The sequence below is a fragment of the Apteryx mantelli genome, chromosome 10, assembly GCF_036417845.1.
Source record: "Apteryx mantelli isolate bAptMan1 chromosome 10, bAptMan1.hap1, whole genome shotgun sequence".
Lineage (NCBI taxonomy): Eukaryota > Metazoa > Chordata > Aves > Apterygiformes > Apterygidae > Apteryx > Apteryx mantelli.
The window spans coordinates 4278005-4297806 of record NC_089987.1 but is presented as its reverse complement, the minus strand read 5'-3'; the positions used below and the strand labels follow the sequence as shown (position 1 = coordinate 4297806).

The following is a 19802-nucleotide window of genomic DNA, read 5'->3' as shown; positions in this document are numbered from 1 at the left end:
AATCCATCATCATGTGTGGTTTGTTCTGGGGCTGAAGATCAGACCCAGCAGGTAGATGCTACTGCCCCAGCTGCGGAGCAGTCACCGTCAGAGGAGAGGATGATGGCTGGGATTCCGCGGGTGCTCGCACCCAAAGCAGCCCTAGCAACACTCCCCTTGTTTAAAACGCTGCTGCTCTGTGCTGTGGACATCATCTTCCAACAAGGGTGACTGCCCCACCACCACGTGCTGCACGACACCTTCCAGTGGGGGCAGCTGCCCCACCACCACGTGGGACACGTGTCCAGCCGCGACTGTCCCAGCTCAGAGCCTCTGCGATCCTGACAAAAACCTCTGGAAGATATCCAGAAGTGCTGGAGCAAGAAAGGGTCTCTGCTTGCCTGGTGCTTTGGTGAAGAACGAGCGCACCGACCCGGCAGTCGGTGGGGTTTGCGTGAGGCAGCCCTGCTCGTCACCGCACCGCTGAAGCGGGAGGCGCGGTGCGTCGGGAGGGGAGGCCTGTCCCTGGAGGGGGGCCACCGCCGGCCGTGCGTCTTCGAGGCCAGACGGTTGTCCGTCCCTGCAGCATCCCGCAGGCGCGCGGTCCCTCAGCACCGCTTTCCACAGCGCTGCTCGGCGCTCCCCACTCCCCGTCACGGCCCCGGGGGCGCCACCGCCGCCCTCGCGGCTTCGCCCCTCGTGAAGGGGCCGCCGCCGCCATTTCCCTCACGGGGGCGGCAGCAGCAGCGCGCCCTCCGCCCGGCCCCGCCCCGCCGCCTGTGCCCGCCCCGCGCCGCCGGCGCCCGCTCCCCATTGGTGCGTCCCGCTGCCAATCCGGCCGACATTTCCTGGGCGAGCCATGGCCGCCGCGGCGGAGGGGAGCCATGCCGCGGCCGCCGGGGGTCCTGCGGCGAGGCCGCCCGCCGCCGCCCGCAGCCCCTAGGGACGCCGCGCTGTGGTAACTGCCCTCCCCCGGGTCCCGGCGGGCGGTGCCGAGCGGAGCCGAGCCTCGGGGCTGCTCCCGGCCGCTGCCCCTCCGCGGAGGCGGCCCCGCGCGCGGTAACGGTCGCGGCGGTAACGGTCGCGGCGGTAACGGCCGCGGCGGTAACGGCTGCGGCAGCGGGGGGCGGCCCGGGGGCAGCGGGCACCGCGCTCCGCCGCGGCAGCTCTCCGCCTCCGGCTCCGGGGAGCTTTTTCCCTCCAGCCTCGTCGCTGCCTGGAGGCGCCGCGGCTCCGCCCGCGATAAGCGCTGTGGAAACGCCGCGGCGGCGGCTCCGGCCGCGGGGGAGCGAGCGTCGCTCTGCCCGAGGGCGGGCTCGGCCTGGAGCAGGGCCCGAGGGCTGGAGGCGAGCGGCTGCCGCGGCCCTCACCGGGCCTCGGAGGCTGGTGCCTGCCCTGGCCGCGCTCGCAGCGCCGCGCCGGGCCGCCCGGGCTGCCGGGCCGGGCCCCGCTGCGGGCGCCCGGCGCTGTGCGGGCCGAGCAGCCGCTCTGGGAGGCCGCTAGAGCCGGCGGTGGCACCGCTCAGCGCTGCAGGGAAACGGTTTTCCCCCTCGCAGCTCTGACAAGGACTAGCAGTAAGCCAGTAACCCGTGTCTGTGGAGTTGTAGCATCAATAATATATGTGCTGATCTCTGATTATACAGTAACGTGCGCTGAACTTGTTGGCACAACAAAGCATTTTAAAAAAAGTGAGAAAACAAGATCCATCAGGGAGCCGAAAAGATTTATTTATTTGTTTTTCAATCCTAATATTTTCAAACTCTAGATCAGCACGTACAGACCGTCTTAAGTGTTCCTGTTGTTTATTCAGCACAATATAGCTTTTTACCACTTTGCGTATGCTGCTAACAAGTTCTCTGCCTTTGTTCTAGACGTACTGCGGATCGACCTATCATGGAGGGAACCCGGCAAACTAGGATTTGTCGTCCACACAAGATAAGTGAATCCTCAAAGGTCTGTACCTTTTGTGTTGCCTGCCAAAACAAGTTACAAAAATAACTGCTGTTTTTGAGAATGGGACTAAGAGGCTCCCCTTTAGATCGACTATGTTGGAGGAAAGTGAGGAATGTTCTGAGCTTCTAGAAGAGATGTAAAACCAGTGATCTGTCTGCTCAAATATTTTTGAAATATGAATTTGCTATGTTGTGCTTAAAAAACAAAAAAGTAGTAGCAAATGGGCATCTGCTCATTGTGACTCATAACTTAAAGAAATCTACATCACTGCAACACTGTATTTTTCTACTCCAGAACTTCAGTCATTAAATGAAATTTGTTTATGTTGGAAACTGTACGTATTGATCCATCTCATAAAATTAAAGCTAACTACAGAAGCAGAGTTAGACTTACTTTTTAAACTTGATCTCAGCTGGGAATCCACAGAAGTTCATCTTAAGTAACTCTTTATGCAGAATCAGGATGACAACCTACATTTTATAAGATGTTAATATCAGCAGTAATTATGTTGTTTCATATCAGTGAAAACTGCTTTTTTTGTTACAGTGTAAGCACTAGGTTACAGGCATTGCAAAGCAAGCATCTACCTACCACAGTTAGAAAAGCAAAACTATTCAGTGCCTGTGTCTGTCTTATCAAAGTTGAATGAGACAGATCTCATTTTCTCTTGCCTCACTGAGGAGTAGTGATACTCTATTAACAATCCAAAAGAAATTAGATACTTGATTCCAAATGAAGTTAGAATTTTACAGTTCTAATAACAAATGTTTAAAGATAAAAAGAACTAATTCTAAATGCATTCTTTCCAGTATAATCTTTTCCTGAGTGCTGAGCCTGTCTACCTTTTAAATGGTTTAGTCTGAATGTAATAATAATTTATCACATTAAAAATTAATTAACTTGACAGCATTGTGTTATCTTCTTGCTGAGACAGCAGCTGTCACTATCCGTTAAACTTAGAATTACTGGTTAATGCCAAAATTGTTCAACAGAATATAAATAGCTTGAGAAAGCTGTTTAGTGTAAAATTTGTCTTGGTTTTGAAATGTGTAACTGTCATCTTCTGTTTCTTGCTCTCTGAATGAATGGCTAACTTGCTAAGTGGCTCAAATACGTTAATATATTCTGAGTCCATTTGGTGCCATACGCAATCATTTTATGCATGGTTTCTGAAGTGGCAGCAGGGATTTTAGCGGTACAAGTTGTCATAAGTATTTGCGGTCAGGATGACACTGCTGACTCTGCAGCCAGTTAAATAAATGGAGATCTTCGGCAACTCTTACATTCTCGTTTAATCTTGTTGTGCAAGATGGTGGTATTAGAGAATATTGAGAGAGATGATCAACCACTTAAAAGGATGAGAAGGAATGTGGTTTTGGTTTAATCCAATAACTTTGTCTCACAAGTCAAATTCAGAATGAGGTGCTGTAAGCTGTTGCTTATTACTTCTTTGTCCTCTAAGAAAACCTTTCTCATAATTGCCACAAATGTATGGTTTATCCTTTGGCGTGTTTATTCTTCTTCCCACCTCCTCCACCTCTAGGCCTCTGTTCGGGTGCCTGTGTGGCATCAGCATTTCTCAAGCTAAAAAAGAGGATAAAATCTTCAGTCTTTAAAGCCCATACTTTTTTTTTTTCCCCCCCCTCTGTTACAGTTCTCTGGCAATTATATTGTTCAGTGGAAGTTCGTTTATCTATGCTATAGATCGTGTTTTAAATTCGGAGACCATGATGTGAAGTATAAGGCATACTCAGAGTTTTCGCCCAGAAAACTTGCAATTGTTGAAGCCTCTCTAGTTAGATTGGTTTAACTCTGTATACTTATGTGTATGGAGTTACCCCAAAGAAGGCTTTTTGGCAGCTTAGCCGCCATTCTTTAGAAAAGAGCATAAGCAAAACTAAAGAGAAGCCACTTGGGTATAGTGTTAAGGGCATTCATTTGGGAAATTACATCTGATAAAACTTTCTTTGTAGATGAGGTCTAAACAGAGAAGCAGACAGAGGCCCAGATGTATGTACCCCCCCCCCCACCGCCCTTCCCCCAGTGTCAACAAACACAATGTGATTATTATAAAGTGGCCCTCGAGTTTTCAGTTTGGAGAGGATGTAAAATGCAAATTTCCATATATGAGTTGTTAATAATAAAAAAAATCATTTATTAGCTGCAGAGTGAACAATTGGATGGTGGGCAATTGCAGGCCCTTGGGGAGTGGTCGTGTTCCCTGCAGGTTCTTTCTGAACCTGCCAGGTGTATACTTAGGACTCTTTATGAGTTTCAGGACGTGATACTGAAAGTAAATCTGTAGGCTCAGTTTTGCTGCGGAAGCCTGTCTCTCTGTGCATCACATTGTAGAAGTGGGTCTTGCTATGTATAATAAAATGCTGCTATCCTGGCTAAACCATATCTGTCATAGCACATTTGGTTATTAATGTGGATCTAGTCTTTGGCAGACTGCCTGTCGCTATACCGCCAACTGTTAAAAGGCAGAGGTGGGAGCTCAGGCTCCCAAACTTGGTATTAGCTCAGGATAAATTGGCTGCCATTGTGTCTGGACAGTGGTGAGCTGTGTGCATTAATCCTGGACGTCTTGTGTGAAAGTATGATTACCAAATTATGTACACAGAGTGCACGTACAGAGTGAGATTTCCAGGCAGCGGAAAAAACTTGGCTCTAGGACATGAACTTTTCTCATCCAGGTGCATAGAGAAGTCTCCCAGTGAGTTAACCAACCCATTGATGGCTTTGCTAGACAGAAATAATCATGTGCTGTCTGTTTGGGAAACTGGGAACACATATTTACGATTTTTAAAGCAGTAAACGGCAAGCAAAAGTTTGGGAAAGGAGAGGCTGAATGACTGAGAGGCTTGAGGAGAACTCAGGCCAGCTGCGTGACCTTTTCCAAAATGGATATAGGCTGAGACACCCTTTCGGGGTCAGAACTCTTTGTGGGAATGCAGTCTGAAGGGCCAGGACTGGGCAAGATCCAGAGTCTTGCAGCCAGAATTGTTTAGAGCTAACTTAATACAACACAAAGATGTGCTTCCTTTCCACCTCCTTTCATTTCTTTTACATGTTCTTACAGGCTCTGCAACTCTGTCTGTTTTGGATTTGGTAATTAAAATTTTGTATTTGCATTTAACTTAACCTGGCTTTCATTGAGACGGATCACAAGGTAACTGACTGTACCAGCATTCCATTCCTTCAGAAGGATGATCCTAAAAGCTCTGTCACTTGACATACCAGAGTGACCAGTCCCTTCAGTATGTCTTCTACAGGACATTTAAGGGGTAACAAAATGTTTAGGTTGGTTCTTTTAAGACTGGTAACATGAGTCTGTCAGAAAGAAGGGAACACTGACCGCTTGCTTCAGAAGCTCTGTGGCATGTACAGAGCTAGTGAAAAGAATGTCTGGACCAGATGCGTCCCAGAAGGGCGATTAACGGACATGTTGTGACAGCATCTTCCCCTTTTAAAAAATATATATATTTAGTTGAATTCATTAAAACAAAAACTACCTTGGTTTCTGGAAGCAAGTAGTAGTCATATGGGAATAAGTGATCCACATGTGTGGCTTTGCACATAAATAAACAGCTATTATTTTTTGAATGCAGTGTGCGTGCCCGGAATAATATGGAAAGAAAGACAGGGATTTTACCCTAATGAGCTTACCAATGCAGAGTTCTGGAAAGACTTAAGAGGGGGTAGCTGTCAAGTAAGCACTAACCCAAACAATACATGGGCTGAATGAAAATTTGGCACATTGCTGCATGTGTGTCTCCCACTCCAAATATTTGGTGTGTAGCTTGGTGGTGAGGGACTATGTAAAAAGTCATTTGGGGGACAAATAAGGAAGGAAGTGCCAGCAAGATATCTTAAAGACAATGAGTGGAAGAGTTTCAGAAAATTATGGTTTTATAAATCATGAGGGAGGAGGTTTGGATCCAGCGCTGTGGAGGAGATGGGAGTATATTATGACAGAAATGCATAGTAGGAAAGGATAGAGCCTGTATAGGCCCTTCAAAGTGAAGGTGAGGAGCTTGGGCTCATAGTATATCATATGCCAACTGGTTCAAATCAGAAATTGCAGCAGAAATAAGCTTTCTCTTCTGTGTGTGAATATATGTCTTGAGAAAACACTTTAAAAATGCTGGAGTTTCCCTTGCTAAAGAAGACATCAGTCTGATCCTGTTTGTTTATTGCAGGTGTACAGATGGGACGACCACTCTAGTCTTGTTCTTCAGAGTCTGAATGAGCAGAGGCACCGAGGCCTCTTTTGTGATATTGTCCTTGTGGTGGATGAACAGAGAGTCCCTGCCCATCGGAACCTCCTAGCTGTTTGCAGTGACTACTTCAACTCTATGTTCACTATTGGTATGCGAGAAGCCCACCAAAAAGAGGTTGAACTTTTTGGAGCCTCTTATATTGGTCTCAAGGCTGTCGTAGACTTTCTGTATGGCAGTGAGCTGTCTTTAGATGGCGGCAATATTGACTATGTGCTCGAAACGGCTCATCTGCTGCAGATCTGGAAGGTGGTTGACTTCTGTTGCGAGTATCTTGAGAATGAAGTCAGTGAGGAGAACTATTTATACCTGCAAGAGCTAGCCTCTATTTACAACCTGAAGCGCCTTGACTCCTACATTGATTCTTTCATCTTGCAGAACTTTGGCACGCTGTCTTTCACCCCGGACTTCTTGCAAAATGTTTCCATGCAGAAGTTGTGCCAGTACCTGGACAGCAGCAATGTGCAGCAGGAGTGTGAGCATGACTTGCTGCAGGCTGCCTTGCAGTGGCTTACCCAGTACCCAGAAAGAGAGAACGAGGCTTACCAGGTTCTGGATAACATTCACTTTCCTTTGATACCTAAAAGCGATCTTCTCCACCGAGTCAAGCCTGCTGTTTGCTCTCTTCTTCCCAAAGAAGCAAACTGTGAGGGTTTTATAGAGGAAGCGGTGAACTATCATAATAATGTCACTGCTCAGCCGGTGCTGCAGAACAAACGGACTGCTCTGAGAACTAGCGAGGAAAGGCTCCTCTTTGTTGGCGGGGAGGTTTCCGAACGGTGCTTGGAACTGAGTGATGATACCTGCTTCTTGGACGTCAGAAAGGGGCAATGGGTAGCAGAAACCCCTCTCCCAGCCCGACGAAGTCACCACTGTGTTGCAGTCTTGGGAGGCTTCATCTTCATAGCCGGAGGCAGCTTTTCAAGAGACAATGGAGGGGATGCAGCTTCAAATCTCCTATATAGGTATGATCCCCGCTGTAACCAGTGGATAAAGGTGAGACTTGAGCTGTATTATATTTCTGTTTAAAGTCCTTAATGTTTGGAGTGTGTTCTTCATTTTTTGGTGGAAGGAAGATGCTCATTACAGTAGTCAACATGTAACAATGTTTGTAAATGGAAAATCGACTCGTTTAAATGGGGAGGCAGCTACTTGAATCCTTTGTGTGAATGCTTTAGTTACGCAGGGAAAGAGGTTGGGGCAGGTTTTCAACTTCACTTAGAAACTAGGCATCTAATCTGTTGAAATTCCTGTTCAGCACCTAACTGCAGCTCTTTCAAATTACTTCTGAGAATAGTGCTAGAGTGGGCCTACAGAGGTGATTGCTTGGTTCAGCTTTCCCAAGCAGTAGCGCACATAAATCAAAACTGGGTCTGATATAAAAAGAAAATGCCTCTGACATTTGTCAAGCGTTGATTTGCTAAATGTCTCTTAGAACAAGCTATTCACTTCCAGTCATATTGTAAAACCCTGCTACTGATGCAGGACCTGTAAAATATTATACTGTTCCTGTCTTTTTGAGCCAATAATCCTCTGTGATTCAATTCTGGTTTTGAGTGCTTCCAATATACTTTTATTTGTGGAGTTTTGCAAGGTGACCCATGTAACACTGAAACGTTTATAGAGTGGCCTGTTTCTTGGATGCTTTCTGTCATCTCCTTTTTTGAAAGAGGGTCCTATGTAACATGGTACTGCAGAAAAACAGAAGTATTTTTTGAATATAATCAAAACCAGTAGCTCTCCTTTTCAAATGAATGGGAAAAAACAGCTATCCTCAGACATGAATATACATATACGTTAAGTCAGCTTGCTTACTGGATGTTTGAAGATTTCAACATGTTGCTTTTTTGACAGGTTGCCTCCATGAGACAACGTCGTGTAGACTTCTACCTGGGAGCTATTACTGACATGCTGGTAGCTGTTGGTGGCAGGAATGAAAATGGGGCGCTTTCTTCAGTAGAGACCTATAGTCCTCAAAAAGATACATGGTCCTATATAGCAGGCTTGCCAAGGTAATAGAGATAAGTTTGGAAAGTTACCCTGTGTTTGAAGAGTGGTGGTGGAGGGAGCTTAAGTGATTTTTAGTAGATGAATGGGTATCCCTAGGAGGGAGGCAAAAGGAAAAATAACCAACATTGTATCAGCAAGCGACATGCCATATAAGCAGTGTTTGAGCACCCATCTCTTCCAGGCAGTGTGCTTCAGATCAGCTCAACTGGTTTTGATTTCTGTCCCAAGGTACACCTGAAGGAAGGAAGGGAAGAGGCCTTGTAATTTTGCTCTCTGGGTCTTAATATTTTTTCCAGAAGTCACTCGGAGCTGAGTCTTTCCAGAGGCCCTGTTTAGGTCTTGATCAAAGGCTTTTATAATTTGTTTGGCCTTACTTTGTTGCCTTGCTGTGGTCATTTTCCTTGTAAGGTGTTTGTCTTTGTTTGGCTGTTTATATTGGCTTTTGCAGATGATCCACGTTTACCTGTATGCAAATGCCAGATATCCTTGGCAAATGTGATCGCTCTCTCTGTCTTTCTCTCATGTGCAGTCTGAGTTAAAACTTGGCTGCTCTGCTTTTCAGAGGCTTTAGTACTGAAGCTCTTACTGTAAGTAACAACAGCGAAGGACGTTACTTGTACCTGGAATCAGCATTTGGGTGGTGACTTTGTAAGGCTAGTAGGATAGCATTTAATTTGCAAACAGCTATTCAGATTTTATGGTATTTCACATTCTTGAGAATTACAAGGGTGTTGGCTATATGTGTGGTATTTTCCCAATGTCTGAAACCTGTGGCTTCAGCAGTAGTGCTTGCTTTCTTAGTGGCATCATTGACAAGATACTTGCAATTTGATTTTTTTAGAGTTTAGGTTTTTTTTCCTTATTTCCTTAGCTGCAGAATTGCAGAGCCCTAGGCAGCTAGTGAAGGCACAGAAGCCTGTTATCCAATTCTATTTTGGGTAGGTGCTGCAATGCGAGTCTGATCCAGGCTAACAGCTGGGCTTGAGTGCTCTTAAGAAGCAGGATGCTTTTTTTTCTTCTGCTCACGTAGGCAGATCTGGCAGTTGAGGCTACACATCACCATCTTCCCTGGAAAGCTGCATATGAGAGTATCTTTAGTTCTTATGCCCTTTTGTTAATTGAGGTGGCTTGTGAGATTCCAGTAACATCTCACAGAAATTGTAGCACAGCTGTTCCAAACACATTTTTCAAGGAAATGTAAATGTGGCCTGACTGCCTTGTATGTTGTTTAAAAAAAACACTTGCCTTAGAACAGGGTTAGAAATTTTTTTTTTCCTCTTTGCTGCCTGCTTCCCTGTTCCCCCCTCCACTATATAAAAATGGTCTTTGGGTATGGTTGCATGGTTGGTGTAAGCCGACCAGATTGTAAGCTGTCTGAAAAGGGGCGGTCTTGTCTGTCTGTCCCTACTGCTTCCTGTGTGTTGGCTTTGGGAATTTTGCAGCTTCAGCATTTAAAAGTGAACCTTGATGAGACAGGGGACAAGGACTAATTTTTGGTTAGGTTGGCAAGCTGATCAGCTTGGACCAGGCAAATGTTCCCGTTATGGGATAGACCCCAGTTATATCAGCTTAGCTGGTTGTTAAACTGCAGGGTTAAGCTAGTAATGCAGTGACTATTTTAAGCTATTGCTGTACTCCAAAGAAATAGTCCTGTGTCCTGTCTCTTCCTGCCTGCTCTGTCCTGTGCCTGTGCTAGTTCTCCCTTGTGCCAGTTCAGGTGCTTGCGCAGCTGCATGGTGAACTGTCTAGTTTCCCATTTTTCCCTCTAGCTGCTTTCCTACCTGTTAATACATCTTTAGTTACATCTTAATGAACATTCAGTACCTACAAATTTTCTGGCTTTCCAGCCTTCTCTCCCCTGTTTGGGAACTCTTGCATCGGGCAGCATATGGTTAGCAGCAATGTTTTTTCTGTACAGAAGGAATAAAGTTAAAATAACTGTGTTTGGGTTGCAAAAGGCAAAGATCAGTGCCGAGGTCAACAGCAGAAACTATCTTTCTGAAAGGAGATACAAGCTAATGCCACTTGAGCTCAAGGAAAAAGGTGGGCTTAGCAGGTGTGGACAGCTGCTGGAAGGGAGTGGGGCAATCCTTTACTGGTGTACTTCAGATGTATTTGCTGACAGCAGAGGAAGGATGAGAGAGAATTTTGTGATCTATTCAAGACTAGGAGAATGCATGCTGGTTACAGTTGCTTCTGCATATCTTTCCTGTCTTCCCTTCAGCATACTCTTCATCTGATCTCTGTCATGTTTTCCTACCCCATCACATGCTTTTGTTTCTCATGCTGACTTTCATTATTCTTTTTAGCCAAATAACATCTTCCCCAACCCTAATCTAGCAGCAAGTCTTCTCATCTAGGAGGAATTAGAGGGTCCAGTCCTCTGCTTCCTTGCTGTCATAGTCTCATCAGAAAACATGTCCTGCTGTATCCCTTTTGTTTAGCACATTTTATATCTTGTCCTCTGTGAAGGGAACATCCACAGTTGTTTTTTTTGAAGGGGGCAGTAGGGGAGTGTTTTTGGTCCTCTTAAGTGCATGGTCACGGGAAGCAGGCTCCCTGCCCCTAGCTCTGGTGTTGCTTCTGACTGCTCTGACCCAGCAGCTGTACGGCAAACTGTTCCTTGGAGTGATAGGCATGGGTTGTTCTGTGGTGATGGCTTGGGTGTAACTTGGTTAGAGCTGTGTGGGGTGGGATTTTCAGAAGTTATATTTGCTAAAGATTTTATTCAGACTGTTCAGATAAGGATTTTCTTTTCTTTCCAAAGAGTCATGGCTTGCCACGTGGGTGGAGGGTTTCAGGGGAAAGGCAATGGTTGCATCCTTGATAAGCAGGCCTCCTGTCCGCTTCCGAGTTCTCTGTCCTCGTTGCTGTACACAGGAACAATAATGCTCCTCAACGAAGGAGCTTTGCAGACTCTTCCCGCCCACCCCCCCATGTGGTCAAAACAATGTGTTGTTTTCCCTAACCACTTTTCTTGGAAGGAGCTGAGCTGTTTGGACTGAAATAGCGCTGTCTTACTGGAATAGAAAATGCCACATCCTGAGGCAGATGCTTAATGTGGAAAATTTCAGCCAAGCTATCTAAATGATGGAGCTGGTCCAAGTCTGCTACAAGTGAATTTTGTGCGAACCTCATTAGGGTTCATGGTTATAGGATACCTTTCCCATTCCTAAGAGAGGTGCTATATTTTTTAGCCATTTCTCCTGTCTCTTTGGGAGCAGTTGCTGCCACAGTTTCCAGTCTAGAAGGGAACAGCAGTAGCTGACCAGCTTGGCAGAGCAGCAGCTGGTGCAATGTATTCTCATCTTGAATAGACTTAGCAAAAGTGTGCTGCAGGCATCAGTGAAGTTAATTGTGTGGCCCTAGGTTAAAGTTTGGCGGAATAACTGAGAGCAGTTGTACGAGGAAATGCGTTGAAACAGGTTAATGAATGATGGTAGCTGTTCTGCTAGTTGTCATGAATAATCTTGCAAGGTTGCAACAGATGGACTCTTAAGATTCTGAGTAACCACAGCTCGCCTGGACTTTAGTTGGAGTAGGGGATTCCCAAGGTTCTAATAGAGTTGGGCTGCATGTGGCGTTTGTTTTGTTTAAGAAGATAAATCCTAGATTTTTCTAGAGCTTACCGAATGGTGTTACTGTGACAGAAGCTGTAATTTTTGCAGCGTTATGCCTGGGAAGGTTATTCGGAATTGGCAGTTGGTTCTAATATGTTCTGAAATGAAACTTCTTTCTCCTTAATACCTCTGTCTTTTCTGTCCACTCTCTTATAGATGATGCTGCCAAAATGCTTGTTGCTTGCAGCTGGAGAATGGCTGGGCCTGTTGTATTGAAATGTCCTGTTCTGTTGCACACTTGAAAATGCCACTGTTTAAACCACAGGGCCTACAGAAAGCATTCTTTTTGAATGTTTTAAAACTGTGTATTGTTTCATGCAGTTTTCTATTAATCTGAAGCCTAATATGTGCAGTTCTGGATGAGCTTTTCATAAATTAGACTAAGTGAAGGCATCTTAGCCTGTTTCAACAGGTAATCTCCCTATATTGTAAAATAACAAATTCACAGCCAATTTGATGCTTCAAATATGATTGCCTTTTCAAATTACTGTTTTAACTATTGTTGTTCACTGGACTTACCCATTGATTAAGGCAAAAAGAAAAGCTTCAGTGTTTTTTCTATAGCAGTCTATGCTAGACTGCTTGCATGGGCTTAAGAGGAAGTGTCTACCACTTACCTGTATAGATTTCTGCTTCCCTGTTAGTATAGGGAGAGGTTTAGCCTACGTCACCCAGGGTCAGTGAAGTTCTTTAAAGATTAAAAAAACAAACAAACAAAAAAAACCCCCACATCTGAATGTGATGAGATTGCTATCAGCAGTTCAATAACCCTCTGCTATGTGTTGGATTCAATGTCACCATACTCTTCTTGTTTTGCCTCCTAAAAACTATGTTATCTCACACTGCTTCCATAGTGTGCTGTACTGCATGTCTTCAGGTAGCTTGTTGGTTAGAAGATGTGGGTTTAAAATCCCACCCAGTTTGGGAAAGGAAAGGAATTCAGGTTGTCCATCCTGTTGCCCAGATAGGTAGTCTAGCTTCTCAGACCCACCCCTCTGTGTGTGTAGAGAAGCAAAGAGTATACCAACCAGGCTGGGTGCCACAGGAGATTTGGATGCTGCTCTACTTCGTGGTCTCTTAGGGACAGGAATTGGGAGCCTATCTACATTACACGCAGCACTTCTGGAAGGTGCAAAAGCTGGAATGCACGTGCCCAGGGAATTTTGTGTTGCGTGGAAGCACTGAGCAGGATTTGGGTGCCTCCGTGGTTAGGCAGATTGTGAGCTACAGAATTTCTGAGATGCCTTTTTTGGATTAGATCTCATAGCTATCCCTGAGGGTTTTTTGTTTTGATGTGTGGTCTTTTAGTCTTGCCTTTAAGCTTCTGAAGCACATGACAAAGAAGCGATAGAGTTCTGAAGTCTTCTCTTCAAGTTCTCCAAGGATGGTACTGCAGCCCCTACAGCTGCAGTGTCTTTCCTCGGCACACTACATACTTAAGCCAAGCGTGTCATGGATTTTTGTTTCTTGTAGTGGGAGCTTGCTAAAATAATCTGATTCAGACACTGGTCAGGGATCAGAGACTTTGGTAGGTCTCTAGAATAATAAACATCTGTTTTTTCTCAGAAGTATTATGCTTTCAGGGTAAATGTGGCTTTTCTTGCTTTTCTTTTCCACCTTCTCCCTTGGCACCAAAGTGCTTGGTGCTTTGTATGTATCGAAGAAGTTACGGTACAATTTGCGTAGTTGAGACAAACTATTACCATGTGAAATAAAAACAGCTCAAGGTTCTATCCACATTCAGTTTTGAGCGTGTTCAGGCATGGTTCAAAAGCATTCCAGGCTAAAGTAACGTTAACATAGGTTTGTCTGCCATAGAGGTTGAGTTATCTTGAGTCCTTGACTACAAAGGATGGTAGTGGAGTGCAGCGTGATGTGTATATTGCTCTGCAGCCCCGTGGGCACTAAATTGTTTGGGCTTTTCTTGTCAATGTATGAGCCAGTTCATCATGGCTGGTGCTGCAGCTACATCTTTTGACCAAAAAAAAAGCATGTGCAGGAAGGATATGTTCAAAGAAGCTGAGGCTATCCCTCATCTTAGCGTTCTACTTTGAGTTCAAAAGGGTTTGGTCAGAAATATCCTTATGCAAAGTTAAGAACAGCCTCAAGATCTGGGTTTGTAGTGGCTTTATTATAGCCAATCAAAGCAATTTTCTCTTTGCCCTATGGAAACAGCATGCATGATGTTGGTTTCTACCAGCTTATTTTGTCTTATTTCAAATATGGCCTCTGATCTATGATTAATAAGGTCTGTTGACTTGTTCTGAGGTGACTGAAGAAGTTATAACCTGTATAGCGGAAGTGGTAGAACAGACAGGTAGATCATGAAAAGGACATTGAATGTAACATGCCTGTAAATAAACTGGGCTGTGAACACTGGTGAGTAAGAACTGATTCACGATCCTGAAGCTGTGGAAGGGGAAGGCAGTAGTAGTTTTCTTGTTGGTTTTTCTTGGTTAATCGCTACTATTAAGTCTGACAGGTATCATGATTATTTCCTCTTTCTGTCATAGAATCCCTTGCTGAGATGTGGATTTTTTCCTCTCAGGCCCTCTCAGACTGATCCAACCCAAGCACTGGAACAGGAAAATGGGAGAGAAGGCCATGCCAACTAGAGCAGGATGGGTTACTTCTGTTGTATGACACACTGTAGAGGATGCCTTAAAAAGTGATTGTCATACCTTAGCGCTCTGTAGCGAACAGGTATGAAAAGGATGCCTTGAAAAGTGATTGTTGTACCTTAGCACTCTGCAGCCAGCAGTATGAATATGGAGAAAAGTTACTGGGTAACTAACAGGATTAGGGATTCTCCTGTCTTCAGTTACTGTTAATTTTCTTGTTTAGTATCAGTCCTTGTTAAATGCTGGGTATCTCAATAAAGTCCGTAAGTACTAAGACAGATTTTTTGTTTGCCTGTCCTAGGTTTACTTACGGCCATGCTGGAACAGTCTACAAGGAATTTGTGTACATTTCAGGAGGCCATGATTACCAAATTGGCCCATATAGAAAAAATCTGCTCTGCTATGATTATCGCACGGATGTTTGGGAGGAGAAAAGGCCAATGATCACTGCCAGGGGGTGGCACAGTATGTGCACCTTACAGGACCATATCTATTCCATTGGAGGCAGCGATGACAACATAGAAACCATGGCCCGTTTTGACATTCTGAGTGTGGAGTCGTACAGCCCTCAATGCAACCAGTGGACCAGAGTTGCTCCTTTGCTGCAAGCAAACAGTGAGTCAGGGGTGGCTGTTTGGGAAGGCAAGATTTATATTCTTGGAGGCTACAGCTGGGAAGAAACAGTCTTCTCCAAAACAGTCCAAGTTTATGATAAGGAGAAAAATAAGTGGTACAAAGGAACAGACTTACCCAAAGCAATTGCTGGTGTGTCTGCATGTGTCTGTGCGTTGAAACCTAAAACAGATGACAAAAAGAAAAAGACAAAAACAAAAAAACATCAAGATCGAGGAAGATGACTACTTCTGGATAACCAGCCTTTGAGGATGGACTCCAAAGGAACTTTGTATTTAATCCTTTCTTTCTAACCTTGATTCTTTTCTTCTCTTTTTAAAATGGAAACAAAAGAAAGTGTCTTCTGAAGCCTCAGAAAATGTACAGTTGAATGTGTTTTTTGGATTGAACTCATGTTTAAGGTTAAAAACAACAAAAACAAACTCCAAAAACCCCTACTACTGTATGAGGGGTGAAGTGGCAAGAGAGGTTATGCCACTCTCCTGAATGTTACAGTGTAGTCTTTTACTTCTGTGGTTCATGGCATTTCCATGCCCATCTTATTCTATTGGCATTTTAAAATAAAGTTGAATTTTTGGCTGAGATGATAGTGTAGACAGAAGGCAGAGTACAGTGTGTCCAGTTTGAAGTGACAGAGCAGTTCAGAAGCATCTGCTAAGAAAAAATGGAATGAAACTTGGACATTGTTGTAAATCTTGAATTTTTGTTCCATTAAATTTCATTTACAGTATGTTTTTGAGTTGTTAGTATCAGATTTCTGGAACACATGAGTGTTCAAAGAGAATACTGCTTTTGGTGAATGCAGATCAGATCAGCTTTTAGAGCAAATAACTCCACTGTACTCTTAAGATTCAGAAGATGTTACTATGTGGCTAAAGAGCAAACGGGAGTGACATGGGCTTGGAGTGGTAGCATTGCAGACTTTCAGATCTGGGAAAGATGACATGATTTTTGCATCCCTTGGTGGCAGGAACTGTGCAATATTTCTCATAACACAAGAGCAAGCTTTGCTTAGAGTTCAAAACCTGCCCCAGAATGAGAAGAAAACTACTGAAGAACTTGAAGATTTGAGGATTTGGATGGAAACTGTATAGTTTGGGAGCTTCAAAGCAGATGGAACTGATACAGTTCGTTGGGAGGTGGCTGAGTAGGTAACAGGGGGGACAAATGGCAGGAGGAGCCTCTAGGTGAACCTGAAGCAAGAATATGTCCTTCCCAGCCCCTTCAGGCTGTAGAAGCTGGGATCTGCTTCATTTGCCTTTGGGCTCACAGTGGTCACCCCTAGTAGCCAGTGTGTGGGAGGGGGTTTGGGGGGGGGGGGAGCTGTACTGGGCACATCTGCTATCAAGAAGCTGTTTAACCCAGGATGATTAATTGGGGTTCAGTAATCCTGAAGAAAAGCAACTTGGATTTTTTACCTGAGCTAATAGCCCACCCCTCTGCCTCCCACACCCACCTTCAAGTTCAAAATGTCTCTTCATGGAACTAACCTTTTCTGATAGGCTTGGTGGGGACTGCAGCTCAGGGCTCGCCAGACATGCAGCAGAACACCTTCCCCAGCAAGAAGGGTTTAAAATGGAGAAAACGAAAATATTCTCAGGGCTGTGTTTGGGACCCAGACAGAGGGACTGCAAATTGCGTGTTAGTCTGTGTCAGGCTGTCCTCTGCATACCAAGTAAAGAGATTTCTGACCCAAGTGTTAGTCCGTCCTCTACAAACACAGCTGATTCTGCTGCAGCTATTAAAATTCCCTGACTGTCTGACCAGCCTTTGGTTGTTCACCCTGGGGCATTTTACGAATGCACCTCTGATTTGGAAGAAGTTGATCACCAGCAATCTGATACAACTGCTTTAGTTACTGTAATAATGCCAGGCCACAGACTAGTATTCCTCCTTCCCAGAAGAAGAACTTTCTAGAAAGTTTTTAAAAACAACTTTTATACTCTTTTATAGCACATTTTGCTAACTCAGTCTCTCATTTGCCATATATTATTTACTATGGAAGCTACTGCTCTGTAATTGTGGCCCTATTGTTGCTGTCAGGAACTCATAACTGGATGGATCTTTTAGTCTTTGTAGAGTTGGTTGGGATGTGATGCAGCTGTTAAAGCAGCATTTACATTCTCAGCATTGCTAGGCAGTCAGCTATAATTGTGACTATTGTACGGCCTCTTTGCTGATAGTCCAGCTTGTCAGACGTGCTAATAAATATTCTTTATTTTCAGCTATTGGTGATCTGCTGAGTGGATTTTGAGAGCTTTGGTTTAAAGTTCTGCTGGGGAACTATTGGTTTCTTCCCCCCACCCACCTCGGTCCTCCTTTCACATCTCCCTTGTCATACGTAACCAAGTATTTCAGATTTGCCTTTTTTTTTCCCATCTGTACTGTATGTGTACATACAGTTGATATCCTGCTACCCCCTTTTTTCTGACTCTTTACCTCATTAATTGGAAGACACTAAGAAAACATTTTTGCACTTAGAAATGTCATTAGAAGCTCTTGTAATTTAGAGAACTCCTAGATATGTTACAAGAACTTACTTGTATTGAAAGAAGTACCTCTCAATAAATTCCTGGAGTGCAAGAAAGTTACAGGACTCTTTCCCAGTGCTAAGAAAGGATTTGAGATGAATTTTGTAAAACTCCTTGATTTTTTTTTTTTTTGATGTTTAAAAAAAAAATGCCTAAGGAGTTAGTCTTTCACTTGCATTAATGAATTTGTTTTAAAGACTTTGTACATTGCATGAGGTAATGGTTATTCTTTTTTTATCCTAAAAATAAATACATTTTGGTTATGACAAACTCATTAATGAGTTTTTTTTATATAATATATATATGTCTGAAATCCTTGCTATGTTGACTGACAGCTCCTACTTATCTTTCGGGGAAGTTTTCATGTGTAAGTATAGAACAAAGATTTCAAATACTTGCTTTGTTTCTGTTAATTGGTTGCTTGTTACTATATTTCCCCCCTCTTAGTTAAATGTGCTTATGTATTACATTGATGTCTGAAGAAATAAACCCAATTTAGAATATTGTATTCATCACTGTCTGACTTGTGTGTTGATTTAGTTGATGTTTTCTTTACTGATAAACTGGAAAAAAGTAACTAATCATTTTAAGGTGGCATTAATACTAAATGCAAACATTTTAATAGGCAGAAGCCAAATGTAACAATTTGAACTGAAGTAGAAATATAAAATATTATATGGCTAATCCACATTTTCTCCCATCATGCTCCAAATCATACAGTCCTACATAACTTTCTACATTCATTTTGCAGCTGTGACAAAAGACCCACTCCGATTTACAATGGTTTCAAAGGTAATGTTTAATGGGGGCAGACTAAACACCGTTATGACTTCATAACATTATACTTAATTATGTAGGCAAAATATTAGCTCAACACTCATCAAAGTAAGTTTGCTTGGTTCCCCCCGCCCTGTCGTTATCCATTTATTGCCCTTTCAGAAACAAAGGCTATAAACGGGTATATGACATGTCTCATATTATTACAGACTCCTGGAGCATCCTGTGTGTCATTGCTGTAAGAATATTTCCATTAAAAAGGGAACAAATGATTACCATTTGCACGTAGAAAACCCACGGTAGTAAGTGTTGCTAAAAGCACAGTTTGGCAGGTTCTCCCCTTAGTATGGATGTTGTTTACCTAGCTGTGGCTTATTATCAGTCAGGAAGTTAGTAGTTTATTGGTAAGTGGCACATTATGTTTTAAAATAGCTTCAAAATAAACCTTCTAAATGCTGGACTGCTCTGTCAAATTGGTGTACTGGAATTTTGCAAAAATGAAAGGGAGAATATGTATGAGATGAGTGAATTTCTACTTTCATTTTCATAGTCGAAACAGCAATCTTGGCAAGTAATTAAGATTGGTAGAGAAAGGGTGCATCTTACTGGTCTCTACTCCTCCAGTTGTGGCATCGGCCTGGCTTCTGCACCTGTAAATTCCCCAGACTTCACCTGTAATCTTTGTAAGACATTTCACCTCTTGTCAGGAAGCACTGTTTTCTTCCTACCCCAGGGAAAAATAAATACTGCTCTGCCTCGTTTTAAAAAGGCTCCTAATCCGAATTCGGAGGAAAGCTCCTCTTGCCTGACACAAAGTAGCTAACAAAAAACTCCGTTCTATCTTCCCACACTTATATATGTGTATCTTAGCATCAACATGTCAAGGAGCTGCTGCCTGTAAAACTAACGTTAGATAACAAAAATCCCTGGAGATACCCTGGGGAAAAATTGCACAATGGTATGAAATACAGTTGTTTGGAACGCTTCAGAACAGAGCAGTAAATATTTTTGTTTTCAAGTTGAAGTCTTAAATTGTGAAGAATATGCCTGAGCGTCTGTCTTTCTCCACAAGAGATCAAATTGCTTTCTTCCAAATATTGATGATTTCTATATGACATTCCAGATTCAATCGATTCTTCAGTGATGGCAAAAAATGTCTCATGTCTAGAAAATTTAAAGAAAAGTTTTAGCCTTTAGTACTCTTCCTGAGAAGCAGTTTAACTTGCAGAAAAAAAGTCCAGATTCTAATTGTGATTCTTAGGTTGCTGATATGTCTTGAGGGAGCTCTGACCAATCAGAAGTTTCTATGGAAAAAAAGGAAGCATGGCAAATATAAGGTTTTTTTTTTTTAATATTGTTTTATTTTGGTTTGTTGTAACAGTTCACCTCTCTTCATCC

The 19802-nt window shown here is 43.5% G+C and overlaps 1 protein-coding gene across 1 annotated transcript; it reads left to right on the top strand.

Moving 5' to 3' along the window:
* The first annotated feature begins 847 nt into the window (after positions 1-847).
* Positions 848-18139, top strand: KLHL36 (kelch like family member 36). The gene is made up of 5 exons (XM_067302415.1): positions 848-937; positions 1851-1932; positions 6135-7208; positions 8067-8224; positions 14765-18139. Exons 2-5 carry the CDS (start codon positions 1873-1875, stop codon positions 15318-15320), a joined length of 1848 nt encoding a protein of 615 aa, XP_067158516.1. The 5' UTR covers positions 848-937; positions 1851-1872; the 3' UTR covers positions 15321-18139.
* Positions 18140-19802: the final 1663 nt, after the last annotated feature.

Excerpts from the sequence above, each read along its gene's own strand:
- KLHL36 (XM_067302415.1), top strand. The coding sequence starts at position 1,873 with ATGGAGGGAACCCGGCAAACTAGGATTTGTCGTCCACACAAGATAAGT. Across the intron at positions 1,933-6,134 it reads AGATAAGTGAATCCTCAAAG|GTGTACAGATGGGACGACCA; the intron begins GTCTGTACCTTT and ends TGTTTATTGCAG. Across the intron at positions 7,209-8,066 it reads GCTGTAACCAGTGGATAAAG|GTTGCCTCCATGAGACAACG; the intron begins GTGAGACTTGAG and ends CTTTTTTGACAG.